Source organism: Panthera leo, chromosome A1 (genome assembly GCF_018350215.1).
Source record: "Panthera leo isolate Ple1 chromosome A1, P.leo_Ple1_pat1.1, whole genome shotgun sequence".
NCBI lineage: Eukaryota > Metazoa > Chordata > Mammalia > Carnivora > Felidae > Panthera > Panthera leo.
Genome location: NC_056679.1, coordinates 18,843,023 through 18,858,959, shown reverse-complemented (window position 1 = coordinate 18,858,959; position 15,937 = coordinate 18,843,023). Strand labels below are relative to the sequence as shown.

The 15,937-nt window shown below is 44.2% G+C and overlaps 2 protein-coding genes across 13 annotated transcripts in view; one reads left to right on the top strand and one right to left on the bottom strand.

Annotated features, from left to right (window-relative positions):
- Positions 1 to 4,186, top strand: part of LOC122200466 (phosphatidylinositol 3,4,5-trisphosphate 3-phosphatase TPTE2-like) — a 165,449-nt gene extending 161,263 nt beyond the window's left edge. For 6 of the 9 annotated variants that reach the window (XM_042906550.1, XM_042906476.1, XM_042906130.1 and 3 more), the window contains 3 exons: positions 170 to 265; positions 1,989 to 2,059; positions 3,948 to 4,186. In XM_042906550.1, the coding sequence (XP_042762484.1) occupies positions 170 to 265; positions 1,989 to 2,059; positions 3,948 to 4,062 (282 nt within the window). In that variant the 3' untranslated portion in view covers positions 4,063 to 4,186. Of the gene's footprint in view, positions 1 to 169; positions 266 to 1,988; positions 2,060 to 2,160; positions 2,247 to 3,947 lie in introns of those variants that run through there. The other 3 variants (XM_042906414.1, XM_042906624.1, XR_006193979.1) reach the window with 3 other exon arrangements.
- A 1,683-nt stretch (positions 4,187 to 5,869) lies between these two features.
- The window catches only part of SLC25A15 (solute carrier family 25 member 15), a 64,149-nt gene continuing 54,081 nt past the window's right edge, over positions 5,870 to 15,937 (bottom strand). For all 4 annotated transcript variants that reach the window (XM_042906927.1, XM_042906846.1, XM_042906996.1 and 1 more), the window contains 4 exons: positions 14,564 to 14,701; positions 10,770 to 10,939; positions 9,738 to 9,896; positions 5,870 to 8,217 (listed from right to left, as the gene is read on the bottom strand). In XM_042906927.1, the coding sequence (XP_042762861.1) occupies positions 8,093 to 8,217; positions 9,738 to 9,896; positions 10,770 to 10,939; positions 14,564 to 14,701 (592 nt within the window). In that variant the 3' untranslated portion in view covers positions 5,870 to 8,092. The remainder of the gene's footprint in view (positions 8,218 to 9,737; positions 9,897 to 10,769; positions 10,940 to 14,563; positions 14,702 to 15,937) is intronic.

Sequence of the window (15,937 nt, the reverse complement as noted above, 5' to 3'; positions counted from 1 at the left end):
AACAGTATTGCAACTTTATAGAAATAATGATTCACGTTTACATGTAGTGACTGGACTATGAGACCAAGCGTACTTGATAAATACAGGAGGCCTTGATCTGTGACCATGAACTTCACTGTTCTCTTACCAGCTGGTTTTAAGGTTGTGAATTCCATGTGTTCATTCACAGATACTTCACGATATTGAAACAGACAACGTAATAATTCATTTATCCAGCTGTCCACCTCTGTATGATGATGTGAAAGTACAGTTTCTCTCTTCCTCAGTGAGTAATCAAGAAACAGTGTTATTCTCGTCTGGTCTTTTAAATTATTCTGCTTTAGGATTTCCTTTCCTACAATTCCCGGCAAGAAATAGGAGATGTCAAGCCCTGGCCAGGGAGAGGGAGAAAAACAAGTCAGATCCATAACAAAAATTTTTAAAAGAACCTAAACTGGTTTTTGCTCATTTTTTCTAAATTCTATACAGTTTGCATATATTTTCAAATAAGAAAAAAACCAAGGTATGTTTATTGCAGAGCAGTGATCACATTTTTCTTTCATATCTCTAAAACACATTGTTCCCCATAATTTGTAGTTTATGGTGTTGAAAGCATCTTTCAACAAACACCTTCTTTCCTTAAGGTAGCATTGTTTGTAAATTTATGTGTACGTTTAACTCTATGAATCTATACTGTGTAGAAAGCATCCTTGAACTAACATCTTCTTTCATTAATTAGAAGTATTTGCAGTAGAGAACGAACAGAGGGTTGCTGGAGGGGAGTTGGGTGGGGGGATGGGCTAAATGGGTGATGAACATTAAGGAGGGCACTTGTTGGGATGAGCACTGGGTGTTATTTAAGTGATGAATCACTAAATTCTGCTGAAACCTATCTTACCGTATATGTTAACTAACTGGAATTTAAATAAAAACTCGGGGGTAAAAGGGAGATTTTACTTTCCTTTGGATTGACATATAATTCATTTTAAATAGTATTTTTTTAAGTTTATTTTGAGATCGACAAATACAGCATGAGTGAGGGAGGGGCAGAAAGAGAGAGAGAATCCAAGCAGGCTCTGCACGGACAGAACCTGGGGGCTTGAACCCATGAAACCATGAGATCATGACCTGAGCTGAAACCAAGAGTCAGATGCTTAACCAGCTGAGCCACCTAGGCACCTAGGAAAGTTTTTTTAAAAAAGTGTTTTTAATCCGATATTTGCCTTACATAAAATGAGAATGTTTGCCATAGTCATTACTCTGAATATCATGAGTGTATAATTTATATTGAGCAGTCATAAAGTGCATGAGTGTTATTCTATATGTAACAAATTTCTAAAGGTCAGTAGTTTCATTTTCCTATTAAAATTATCAAGCAGAACTGCCAACAAGTAACTATGTCGATCAATTTAAAATGTATATCCTGTGCCCTCCTTCATGCCCTGCTTGCTCTCTGTTGTGGGAGAATCTATTCAGTACTGAAAAAAGTATCTGTGTTGAAGCAAGTGACCCATACTGGATTTGAATAACGAAACCAGTCTGAACTCTGTCTCAGTCGGTGGTCTCTAAGCAGAAGCACTGCTTCAGGCACCGGCCCAAGCAATGTTGGTCATTTTGTGATATTCAAGGGCCAGGAGATGAAAACACTTTCAAAATGTTTAGGTATTTTTATCACCAATAATGACAATTATCAATGTAGCTGCCCCTTGTAGAAATGGATGATCTCTTCAGGCATAAACTGGTATAGGTTTCTGTTTAGAACTAAACTATATTAGAAGACTATTGCTTAAAGGTACAGAAAAAATTACATTTCCTTACATTTTGATAGAAAGAGCCATTTCTTAAAGCCTCCTCCTTTGTGTCATGAGTATAAAGTTATACACTGTAAGTGCTCTGTACTTAATGGCTGCAACTGACAAATATAGAAATGAATGGAATTTTAATCCCTTTGGAATTAGCTTTTGGTATCAATGTTACTATGAAAAATAACTTTTTTTTTTTAATTTTAGGTTCTTCCTAAATACTATGACAACTGCCCATTTTTCTTCTGGTTCCATACATCTTTTATACAAAATAACAGGTATGGCTCTGATACAATCCAGTAGAAACGGCTTAATCTTCAAGGTCTGTGTAAAGTGCGATGGCAAACCTTTTGCTGATTGCCATATGCTCAATTTACAGAAACCAAGAATCCTCAAATTCCCCAATTCTTCACTGCCTTTCTCCTCTTAATCTGGTTATGTAAAATATATGGCTATTCTTGGAAACTACCGTTGCATTATCCTCAAGGTCCGTGCCATAGGACTGTTTCACAGAAGTTAAAACGTGTTCTGATCAGATCTGGAGTATGGTAATAAAGCCCTCCCATGCAAGTTTGGTAGGAGTCTGCTCAGTACCCTGTGGGAGGTCCTCCCAATGTGTTAATTTACCTAGACCGACCACCCACTAAATTCTATGCCCCAAAGGAAGGCATCTTCTAGGGAAGCTGCAGCTAGTTTAAAGGTGATTGACACACTTAGATCTAGGACAGAAGTTAGAAGACACAGTAAGCATTAATGAAGACCGCTTTAATAGTCCCCCATTTAAAAATGACTTTCTTGGGGTGACTGGGTGGCTCCAAGTCTTGACTTTGGCTCAGGTCATGATCTCACATTTGTGAGTTCAAACCCCGCATTCGGCTCTGTGCTGACAGCACAGGGTCTGCTTGGGATTCTCTCTCTCTGCCCCTCCCCTGTTCATGCTCTCTCTCAAAAAGAAAAGAAAAGAAAAAACCTTTCCCAGTTTAGTTATTAGAAAATCATTTTTAAGCTTATTTTTCTTAAAATAAGGGGAGGGGCACAGAGAGAGGGAGACAGAGTCTCAAGCAGGATCCGCACTGTCAGCTCGGACCCCAAAGTGGGGCTTGATCCAGGACCCAGGAGATCACGACCTGAGCCGAAACCAAGAGTCAGAGGCTTAACCAGCTGAGCCACCCAGGCACCTAGGAAAGTTTTTTTAAAAAAAGTAATTATTGACTGAAGATTATTCCAAGAAAACTTCTACTTGTCTGGAAACTCATTCCTGAGTCTAGACATTCTCTAGAATTCTAGTGCTCTAGTACTTTAAGGAGTATTTGTTCTTCAGCGCTGAAAATTTGAGGTGTATTGTTATCACCATACCGTAATCATCATCCAATACAAAAAGGGAAAAATATTCCAGAACTGGAGTTTTGAGGTAGCTGTGACTGTATGTGGCATGAATCGACAGTTCCCATTACATATAATCCCAGCCTTTTCTTCCAATCTGACCACCTCCTCTCACACCTCTGGTCCAGTAAAGGCAACAGTAAGTTGAATATCTGGTCTACATCCTTCTGATGCACCTATTTAATGGATAGAGTGAACTTTGGATTTGATGGGGGAATTTTTACCAGTTTTTCCCTGGGTGTATACAAACAATAAACTTTGACTCCCAACACGAGCCAAGCCCCTCAGTCGAGATCTGGGTGAAACTTCATTGGGTGTGACTCTTCCAAAGTGGTTCTTGCCACGGGGCACAATTTTTTCCTTTAAAACACATTGATCATACTAGAGAGGCAATGAGTTAGAAACCTATAAAAGTGAGGAGAGAAGTGATCTAATTTTCCCTACTGCTTGGTATAGCTGTTTGATTAGCTGCAAGGTGGTTAACTGGTCAAAAATGCCTCTGTCCTCATTTAAAAGACTCGGTATTTTATTACTTGGTTTTAATACACACCTAGTCTCTCTGGAGGATTTCACATGGCAATTTATTAATGTCGAATGTCCTTAATCCTATAAAAGGCAATGTGAAAAGAATCGGTGATGTGTAATTACTGATGATTAAGATTTGGTTGGCTGTGGAGAGGTGCGGGGAGCTGGCTAGAGGGGATCGGACAGAGGCTGCGACTAACCGTGGCGGGTCTCCTTTTTTACCCTTCTGTGCTTGCAACGATGTTTCTGCTTTTCTAGGCTTTATCTTTCAAGAAATGAATTGGATAATCCCCATAAACCAAAAACATGGAAAATTTACCGTCCAGAGTTTGCAGTCGAGGTATTTTTTGATGAGGTCGTAGCTGGTACCTAATTAAGCGTAGTTCCCTTTCTCGGACAGAATCATGTTCTTCACAATCCCTGCCACATATTTGTAGCTTCTAAACCTCCTTCCTTGCTGGTATACTTATATTTACGTTCATGTACATATGTTTTTGCCAAACCTATTAAATACATACAAAGTAAAATCTCAAGGGTGCTTCTTACTTTCTGAAGGAGTTAGGTCATGTTTGCGAGAACTAACGTTCTCATGTACTGTGTTCCAAATTATCACTCTGAAGAACCTTTACATAACAAACCTTAAAATATTTAAGAATTATGATTCCTCCCAATAATCTGAGTTTACTTATCTAAAAATACAAGTATTCCCTGCTTTGTTTTACATTTTAATTTCAGATCAGAAAGGTCACTTCTGTTTTCTTCCTCTGCTTGATTTATAAACTACTTAACAAACATCAGATTGGCACAAAGACTTGCTTGTTTTCAACCCAGAAAACTGTGTACACAAGCAGACCCACCAGTGCATGGACTAATTACACACGCAGACTTCGGGGAGGGCACAGGAATCTCGGTAAACACAAGCAGCGGTTACTGAATATTCTATTTATTTTTGCACCTTCACGAGTGAAGTCAAAGGAAATGTTTGCCTAGAGAAATCTAGATTCTTTTAAAGTCCACCTCCTTCTTCACCAACCCTGCTCACAGCCAAGTTCACTTAAGTTTAGGGAACTCTGAAGGAAGGTCATCTTTGCATTGTAAATATCGGGTAGTCCTGTGTCCCCAGGGAATCGTTTTCTCTTACTATTTTATTCCAAGTACCTTCCCCGTCATTGTACCTTGACTGTCCTTATTTATGAACATGGCATGATAGGTTCACTTTTTCCCTCCAGTCAGCCCACAAGGGGTCCCAGCTGCCAGTGCAGCAACCTACCTGAAGGCTCCTTTTGGAGGAAAAGTCTTTCAAGTTCTGAACGTGTTGGGACTAGATTACTTCCTGTAATTTGTGATAGGAATGTGTTGCAGCAGAACAGCTGGTACTGTTTCCTTTAAATTTTTTTAATGTTTAATTTTGAGAGAGAGAGAGAGAGAGACAGTGCAAGGGGGGAGGGGCAGAGAAAGGAGACACAGAATCTGAAGCAGGCTCCAGGCTCTGAGATGTCAGCACAGGGCTCAAACTCACAAATGGCCAGGTTATGACCTGAGCTGAAGTCAGATTCTTAACCAGCTGAGCCACTCAGATGCCCCTGTACTGTATCCTTTAAAACCCATGCAGCAGTGAGCTACAGCGGGCAGATCAGGTGGCAGGCTTAGGTCAGTGGGAAAATACCGAGCTGGCTCAGTGAGGAGCAGTAAGGTCTAGCCCTTCTCAATACTGGCAAGAAGGAAGGAAGGAAACCCCCATTAAGTCTCTCGTTTTTTGAAATATCATAGCCGGGGTTTCTCTTCTCTAACCCTCTAAGGTGCATCAAGATTCCTGGCCCTTATGAGGTGCCACACTATCGTGCTTTTGCTCCTATAAAGAGATTTTATGGGAGGTTTCCACCTTAGAGCCCAATGTAAATACTTCCTTCGAAAAACTTACATCATAATACATCAGAACGATACCAGTTTTCTTAAATAGAATTTACTACCCAGAATAGAATTATCCAAAACTGAATAGCAAGTTTCACTATTTTTTAGAAATAGAACAGCATTCTGCCCCATCAGAAACATCACAGGTACCACCTGGCAGAGGGAGATTAATGCTAGCGGGCCAAGTTTCACAACTGCAGTGTAATAAAGAACACATTTTTGTCAATTTACTTACAGTGAAATTATTTTACATCAGGAATGATGCTGACCAAAAAAAAAAAAAAAAAAAATGCTCATTGCAATGAAGCCACCACCTTGAAACCTTACTATACTCTTAAGCAGTCCTGACAGTTGGTTCTTAGCATGTAAAATACTTAAAACAACTCATGTACTCAAATTTTAGGTAAATAATTTAATGATAGAACACCAGAATTGCTTTAAACACACAACTTCAACTTACTATTTTTGGAGTACAGATCTGAAATGGTACAAATTGTATTCAAATACTGAACCATGAATTAAGCAAATAGAATGGGAAAAAAAAAATTCCCCTGATTTAGGTTTCATTCCTTACTCTTTTCCTTGCCTCAGACTGCTACTATTGCAGATGTTTAATTGAATCTTAAAAGGACAACATATGAGAAGGTCCCCTGCCAACAGGCCTAACTCAGATGGGCTCACAGAGTCTCAAGTAGCTCACTTCCTGCTGGAAGCCAGCCCCATTTTCTATTTTGCTTCGGTCCAGGCCTGTTCAGATGAAGCACCACTCAGTAGCTACTGACCACTTAAGGTATGGAGAGAAAGGTAGAAAAAGGATTTTCTTTCAAAGAAAACGCAGGTGGCTGACCAGCCATTGCTCCAGAGTCCATCAGGCACAACACTGAGCACCCCTCCCCAAATGTCCACAGCAGCCCCCCCGGGGTCAGCATGTCACTTCCCTGACCCTCCTGCTTTGGGCATATCAGAAGCTTTGCAGAACACAAAGCTTAAGGAAACCGGAGGTTTCACGCAAGGCTTTCATTGTGCCAACAATGACAGAAGCACACGGGACAGACACAGGTCAGCCTGCTTAAAAACACTTGTTACCGAGAGAGTCCTTGCTGGTCTTGGAGCAGCACGGAATGATGGGGCTTGCCTAAGTGGTGACAAGAGGGATCCTCTTAGACCAGGTGACCTGAGCTTCTGTGGTTGTTGTTAGTGCATACATATGGCAGAACTTAATTACTCGGCTTGTTTCCTTGCTTTATAAAGTCACCCCCTATATATAATCATCATGAGGATCCACTGACCGCTGGTACCAAATGTAAAAGGCTCCAACTCCGTAAGAAACATGGCAAGCAGTTACGGATCCCAAGATAAACTTCAGAAAGGGCCAGCCCCGACATCACTCACTGTGGAGGACACGCACTATGTTGTGTCCAGTTCCATCGGAGAGAGGACTTTGCCCACGAGCACCATCACTCAGTCACCAGCCAGGGAAAAGGGCTTCTCTTGGCTTTGGCACTCTGCTCCCTGGAAGGGTTTCTGATCGGTGGAGGCAATGAGTGAGTGTTCAAAAGTGGATCAACAGCCCATAGGTGGTCCAAAGGAACACTCTGGAATCCTACCCAGGCCGGGACCCAGAGACAGAAGCTAAGGGCTGCTGTCAGTCATTGGTCTTCACAAAGCAAAGCAGCACAGTCCCCTCCCCTCAGCCCCTTCCTCAACCTAAAGCCCAGCAGAGGGGAAGTTCTTTGGGAGGGGAGAAGGGAAGTCGGCACAGGTAAGGCTACGCCGCTCTAGGCCTAGATCCCACCTAGAATGTGGCCCCATCTAGAAAATGAATGGCACTATTTTAACAGGACATCTTGGGAAATTCCAAGATGCTTACTCTAAATTTGTATCAGTAACACGGAAGCCACTCCAGTATGCAAGTGTGCTCTCCTCTACCAGTTCTAGACTGATATTTTAGTTTTCAAGCACCACAGGAAAACTTTTTAAAATCTTAGCCGCTTAGTGTAGTGCATGTGCTAAGCAGATTTTAAAAGAGACCCTACATCTACAATGAGTCAGGTATGCGTTTATAGCCATTTCATGAACATGGTTACCTCTGGGTTTTTCTGGTGAGATCTGAGACTAAACATGGAACCAGCCTTGCTTTTCTAACAACATGCAACCATCCAAACTGCATGGACACACACGGGTTTACGCAAAAGCCCTGACAGAACTATATTTAGCCTTTCAGATTGGACATAGGGGCCAGCGGCTCACCCTAAATGCCCCACCGAGGACAAGAGCAGCAACTTTTCTATTCAATTACAGGCAAAAATTATAGGATATAAAATAGAGGCTCTTCCATAAAGTGTAAGATTTAGGGTAGGATAAGGGAAGACCAAAAAATAAAATTCTTATGAAACCAAAGTAATTCTACATTGGTCTTGTATTCCACGAAACCCTGAGATGAACTGTTGTCCTCAAACGCCGATACTTGGATCTAGGTTCACCAGGACACTTCAGTATGCTTCAAACTGGCTCATCATCAACTTCCTGCTGTACTCGTAGGCCAAAAATAGCGCCCCATTGGCAGGGAATGCTCGAATCATAGTAGGTTTCAGTCCAGAATATAAGGCCGTTATTCCTAGAAGACAGAAAGTGACCCAAGTCTGAGACATCACGTGAAACTGCAGAGCACAGGGCTGTGTACCTACAGATCCAGACAACGCACTACAAACCAGTAGGTGATGGAAGAACTTCCTTCCAGGTTTCCCTGGACTAACAGGAACGAAGCGGACTAATGGAAACAAGGACAAGCGTCAGGCCTCCCAGCAAAACTGGCGGATGCTCAGGTAACACACACTAATCTCATGCCTGGTTCATCCCCAGGAAATGGATCAGGCAGAGCAGAGGCCTCACCTGGCAGCCCAGGGCCCCCGGGGGGGCAGCGGCTTTGCGGCGTCCCCTGGGAGGGCGAGGACCATAAGGCATCGGGCGAAGAGCACGGGCGCTTAAGTCCGCGTCCCGTGTCGACTGCTGGCACTGCCCAAGGTGGCTATGCAGATCCAGGTGGGTAAGGGAGGTGGGAGGACTCTGTGAAACTATCAAGTGTTCTGCAGCTTTGGGACATGAACCAAACTGTTCCACACACAATAACTGTGCTCTCGCTCAAAATCAAGACAGAAGGGCACCTGGGTGGCTCAGTCGGTTAAGCGTCCAACTCAGTTTTGGCTGAGGTCATGATCCCATCATTTGTGGAACTGAGCCCTGCGTCTGGCTCTGAGCTGACAGTTTAGGGCCTGCTTGGGATTCTCTCTCTCTGCCCCTCCCCGACTCATGTTCTCATTCTCTCTCTCTCCCTCCTCCCCTGCCCCCCCACCCCCAAAAATAAACATTAAAAAAAAAAAAAAAATCAAGGGCCGCCTGGGTGGCTCAGTCTGTTCATCGTCTGACTTCAGCTCGGGTCATGACCTCATGGTTCGTGAGTTCGAGCCCCACATCGGGCTCTGTGCTGACAGCCTGGAGCCCGCTTCAGATTCTGTGTCTCCCACTCTCTCTGCCCCTCCCCTGCATGTGCTCTGTCTGTCAAAAATAAACAAACATTAAAAAAAAATTTTTTTTTTAACCAAGACAGAGAAGTTCACATCCCAAGTTGTACAGTGGATGCCAGAAGAACAGGTCTTGACTCACTAGTGGCATGAAACTGGCTTTATACAAACATCACCTGGAGAGTCTTTATATTCTTGTATAACTCTCAAAATTAATAGCAAATTGCCTTCAGGAGGACTTAGCATTAAGAATTTGTTGCGCGTTCCTTTAAATCCCTCAGCATCTCTGTTAGAGGTCGTTTCTGATAGCATCTGTATTACGTAAAACAAATGGTGCGGCTTCAAAACATTCATCCCCTTGGACACAGACCGTATTTTAAAAATTCCCTCCAGGTGACTTAGAACAAAGACTCCTGGCCCAGAAGTGAAGAATAACAACTTCGAACATGGCTGAGAATGAAAGGAGTCTCAAGAAAGGGTGTGAAAACAGCACCAGGGCTGGAGAGAGGCGGCGGGGGGAGAGCGCAACCACACTCCCTGATCGACCTCGGGAAGGTTGGCGGAGAAATGACCACACTGGACACACCTACTCTGTTTCTGCAATGAGCAGACTCACCTTCATTTTTCACGATGCTTATCAAGGTTCCGACAAATCCTGCCTGTTTTCCAGACATGGAAAGGACTTGAATTCTGGATTTGACGCAATCCACTGGGTACACAGCCAGCCAGAGGCAGATTCCACCAACTCCACCGCTTAACATCAAAGGGACAGGGCCTAGGCGAGGAAATCGGCAAACAGCGTTTTGCCTCAAGAACAGCATTTCCAGAGGTCACGGTAGCAGCGGCTGCAGCAAATAAAATTGCTAATGCGCAGAGCACAGTCCTCAGAAGGAGCGGCCAAAGCTCTGCGGGCACAAGGTCCTTTGTGGCACTCGGGGTCGGCCCCTCATCGTGCCAGGTCCGTGCTGATCACTGTGGCCTGTCTTCCAGGGGGCCGGCCCACACAGAAGCAGCACGCCCCGCCGGGAGGAATGAGAACGGTGGCCACTGAGACACAGGCCACGATCTCTTCAACTCTCTCACTCTCAAGTGTTTCAATATTTTAATGCCTCACGGCCCTGATTCTTCCTTTACCATGAAAACCCAAATTGTCTTATTAAGCACAACGGTTAAGCCTGGGAGCCTGCCGGACCCCAGAGTGAAGTCCAAAACACTGAAGGGAGGTGTTTGAGGAAAAAAAAAGGAGCCAAACTTGGCCATGGTTTGTCATGAGTCATGATATGAGTCAAGCAGCTCAGTAGGATTATCTAGAAAGAACTACACTTTCCAGCACTCTGGAAACACTCTTGAGATTTATTACCAAGTTTTAAGCTTACTGCAAAATCCTTTATGGTCCATTCACCCATTTATTGGAGATTTCCCACAGGGAAGGTAATTTTGATATTCTCCCCTAACACATGTTATTCCAGTAAAGAAGTTTGGGATGCACGGCTTCATCCCCGTCCCGGGGACATTACCACACCGACAGGAAGGTGCCAAGTTCCCTGCCGGCCTCCAGAAATGCCAGACTCCCACAGCACACCTGGCCACCACGCCACTCTGGGGCGCAGCCCATCCCAGCCGACGGGGTCAACGTGGGCACACCTACCTAGTTCATCCTTCGATCTTCCTGATGCAAAAAACGACCTGCTCAGTTCGTAGCCGCCGAAGAAGAAGAAATAGCCTGGCACCTCTCGGAGTAAAGTGCTGGAGAGGCCGTGGTAGAAGCCCAAGGGGCCGTCCTTCCTGAGGACGCTCTTCACCACGGACCAGACTGTGCTGTGAGGAGACAGTGAGCCGCACTTAGGGCAGGCAGCGGCTGATTCTAGAAACCAAGGGACCCGGATTCTGAGAACAGAAGGCTTCTACTGAGAGGAAATCTCAGAGAAGCGCAGTTATTTTAGGACCAGCGTTCTCATAAACTATCCGATGACAAAAGACATTTCATTAAAGTGCATTTGTACAAAGCTGGGTGTGCCCGCCACACCCCCCGCCAAGATTTCAACAGACCGCACCAGAACCCCGTCTCACACGGAAGCATGGTGTTCACACATCCCAAGTGGGCTGGGGATCGAGCCTCCTCAGCAAAGGAGGGCCTGAGAGTACTCATGGAAAAGGAGTTCCCTGGAGTTTTGGAAAATCAGGGCCTCTGGCCGTGGACAAAACAAGCAATGGACCCGGACCAGAACGGACATGGCAAAGGGAGCTCACAGAGCTCCTTTTGGCTAACTGCTGGGCTCACATCACATGCAATGACTTTCGTAGCACACACGAAGCAGAAGGGAAAGACGCAGACAGCACCGGGCATCACTCCCACCCCTCCCACCCAATGACCCCTCTCTGGAGGGGCTCTTCAGGAATCTGCCCCACAGCTCCCCCCACCCCCGCCCCGTGTAAAGGACCCTCCGAAGATGTGCAAATAAAATCCAACTCCGTTTGGCAAGCAGAGAAAGAGAGGTTTGTGAAAGCCAGATAAGCTCTTTTTTTTTTTTTATGGCTTGCATCCTCTGGCCCTCAATAAACAAATTCCTTAGTTCCTCATTTGAAAATAAAAAGTGCATTCATACATTCTAGAGGTCGTTATCAAAGATGTAAGAGAGCCAATACCCATCTTTTTCCAACAGCAAATGAGTGAAATTACAATAAGGAGCTGTACAAACTCAGCAAAAATAAAATGGTGTTGTATTTGCCCAGGCCCCTACCTCCCACCAGTCCTACCCTCCCCAACCTTTGTTTTGAACTGATGTGTACTGAGGCACTTGGTTCAGGTGCTTCAGGTTTGTTTTCCTCTGTGCTAGTACAGGGAAATGAACAACGGAGTAAATGTTACTTGAAGGCAAGACAAAGGAAATTCTTAGAAATTCCTGGAGGGTGGGGCGCCTGGGTGGCTCAGTCTGACTTTGCCTCAGGTCATGATCTCATTCATGGTTGGTGAGTTTGAGCCCCACATCAAGCTCTCTGCTGTCATCAGAGAGCCCACTGTGGATCCTCTGTCTCCTCCCTCTGCCCCTCCCTGCTTGTGCCCTCTCTCTCAAAAAAATTCCTGTAGGGCAAGAAGCACCAAGAATTTAGTTTTTAAGGAAGTAGGTATGTAATAATTTTTATTTCACGCTGCTCAGAGCCTTGTAGCAGCCGGGATGCAGGACACTTTCTGCTAGACCCCTCTTCCTGACGGTGGGCACCATGGCAGGCTTTACCCATCAGAAAAACAGTACCAGAAACACCTGCTCAGTGCAGTGTAGAGAACCCCTCGCTTCTCACTTAGCTCAGCAGGTGACCCTGGCTTGGACCAGTGGAGGATCAAACCGAACGTAATAAAAGGCCCTTCAGAAGGCTTCCTCAGGCATCACCTATTGGCCAGGTCCTTCCTGCAACTCAGCTCCCATTCTACAATGGGAATATAACAGAGTAATTCAACTCAGTGCCTTCTGATCCAAGTTTTAACCCTAAGCTACTATACCCCTGCGTGGGCACTGCCACACCTAAAATACAGTCAACCAATATTTACTTTTGTGCAAGGTATCCATTTTCCTAAGTCTTTGGCCCCAAAATTTACTTTCTTAAAAGTACCTTAAACTACTAAGGGGCATGAGAGCAACTTTCTGGGTGTTGTTAATGTTCTACCTCTTGATCTGGGCCCTGGCTTCAACTATGTTTGTTTTAGGACTATAGAACCCCACACTTATGATTTCTGCATATGTATTATAGTTCAATAAAAAGTTTTAAAGACTTACATTTTTGGACCCCTAAGCTAGGACTAGATTCAAACTGGCTGTAATGAATCTCAAGGGTACAGGATATAGAGCTCTGTTATACAAACACCATCCTCACTAGGAGGAGACTAACTCTGTAAGTGGCCAATTTATCTGTTTTTTTCCCAGCAGATTTACAGACTTTGAGTAAACCACACTGACGAGAACTTTGGTCAGCCAGATGTTAAGATAAATAAACAAGTGTTGAGATTAACAAAGACAATAAATTGCTTGAGAACCCAAATAAATCATACTGTATATGACACACTCTCATGAGGTAACTAGAATCTATTTTAAAGACTGAAGGGGAAAAGGATAAAAAGATTCAAAGGGTACATGTACCCCAATGTTTATAACAGCATAATGAACAATAGCCAAACTATGGAGAGAGCCCAAGTGTCCACTGACTGATGGATAAAGATGTAGTGTGTGTGTAAATATATACACATTGTCATTTGCAATGATGTGGATGGAGCTAGAAGGTATTATGCTAAGCAAAATAAGCCAGAGAAAGACAAATACTATATTATTTCACTCATATGTGGAATTTAAGAAACAACACAGATGAGCATGTGGGAAGGGCAGGGGAAGAGAAGGGAGGGAAACAAGAGACAATGACAGAGAACAACCTACGGGTTGACAGAGGGAGATGGGTGGGGGGATGGGCTAAATGGGTGATGGGCATTAAGGAGGGCACTTGGGATGAGCACTGGGCATCATAGGTCAGTGATAAATCACCTAATTCCACTCCTGAAACAAATACTGTACTGTATGTTAACTAAAATTTAAATTTTAAAAATTTTTAGAAGAATTTGCTTATAGAAAAAAGAAGATTTAAACATGATTAACTAATGTGGCCTAATAGATGTATAGAATACTATGTTCAATAAATGAATATATGGTCTCATTAAAAGACTGAGGGGAAGGGCACCTGGGTAGCTCAGTTGGTTGAGTGTCAGACTCTTGATTTGGGCTCAGGTCATGGGACTGAGCCCCATGTCGGGCTCAGTGCTGAGTGTGGATCCTGCTTGGGATTCTCTCTCTCTCTCTCTCTCTCTCTCTCTCTCTCTCAAATGAATAAATGAGGTAATATTTATTTAAAAAAAAAGGCTGAGGAGGAGAGTGGGTTGATGGTCACAGAGTAGCTCACAAGGGCTCTGAGGAGTTTTTTTTTTTTTAGAACATGGGCCCTCTGTGGGTACATGTGAAGGATCAGGGAGGGAAGTAAGGAAGTTACCCCAGCATGTGGGGTGATCACCCATGTGAGACCAGGGAATGGGCATCAAATATTCATCTCAGAGCCCAAACTGATACTTATGAAGGCTCAGCTCTCAGACACGTTCCAAAGCTGTCTGCTATGTGCCTCCTACACAGCTGGGGATCATGCCTCACGCACTCAACACGCCAAGAGCAGTATTAGCTCCTGGCTTACTTCCCGGCTATTAAATATCTGCCTACAATGCTCTGATGTGGGGGCGGGGGTGGGTGCAGCCATCACAGGCAGTCCATCCAGAAAGTGATCCTCTGGCAGGGGAAAGAGTTCTGAAAACAGTATTTTGGAGTGGATAAATCCATTTCTCTCAGTTTGAGTACAATATAAAATATACAAATGGCAACAGAGACCCAACAATTGTGCCCAAGCAGTGCTTACTTATGGCTTCTGGCTATCTTTCCTGACGACTCCATTTCATGCATGGTCTGTAGTCGGCACTTCACGAGTTCAGTGGGGCAAAGCACGAGAGCAGCAAAGGCAGAGGCGAAGGAACCAGCGGCCGCGTTCTGCAGATCACTGGAAGGAGACAAGCAGTTATTCATTCATTCAGCATTCACCATGCAGAGCACTCGGGCAGTGAGGGACAGCCACCATCAAAGAGAGGAACACTTGGGAACCTGCACGTGGTGTTTCATCTAAGGGTCTCACAACCCTGGGAGGCTGACAGCAACACTCCAACTGTCATGTGGCAACACAACACACAGAATACATAGAACGCATGCTACTACCAAGTAGCAATACTAGGATTCAAACGCAGGTCTGCCTGACTACAAAACCCATGCTCCTTTCATCAGTCATAGTGCTATGCACCGAATGTATCCCGCACTCCCAAATTTCTATGCTGAAGCCTTAATCCCAAATATGCTGGTATTTCCGGAGGGACTTTGGGAGGTAATTAGATGGAGAGGAAATCGCAAGGGTAGAACCCCCAGGATGGAATTAGTGTCCTTATAAGAGACCACCTAGCTCTCTCTCCACCCACTGAGGACACAGCAAGAAGGTGTCCCTCTACAAACCAGGAAGTGGACCCTTACCAGACACCAAATCAACCAGCACTATGACCTTGGGCTTTCCAGTCTCCAGAACTGTGAGAAACAAAGGTTTGTTTAAACCACCCAGTTTGCAGCCACTCTGGAAAACAGTGTGGAGGTTCCTCAAAAAATTAAAATTAGATCTACCCTATGACCCAGCAATAGCACTGCTAGGAATTTACTGAAGGGATACAGGAGTGCTGACGCACAGGGGCACTTGTACCCCGATGTTTATAGCAGCACTTTCAACAACAGCTAAATTATGGAAAGAGCCTAAATGTCCATCAACTGATGAAGGGATAAAGAAGATGTGGTTTATATACATAATGGAATACTACTTGACAACGAGAAAGAATGAAATCTGGCCATTTGCAGCAACATGGATGGAACTGGAGAGTGTAATGCTAAGTGAAATAAGTCAGGCAGAAAAAGATAACCATGTTTTCACTCATATGTGGATCCTGAGAAACTTAACAGAAGACCAGGGGGGAGGATATGGGGGGGTGGGGAAAGTTACAGAGAGGGAAGGAGGCAAACCATAAGAGACTCTTAAATACTGAGAACAAACTGAGGGTTGATGGGGGGTAGGGAGAGGGAAAAGTGGATGATGGGCATTGAGGAGGGCACCTATTGGGATGAGCACTGGGTGTTGTATGGAAACCAATTTGACGATAAATTATATATATGTATAAAAAAAATAAACCACCCAGTTGATGGTACT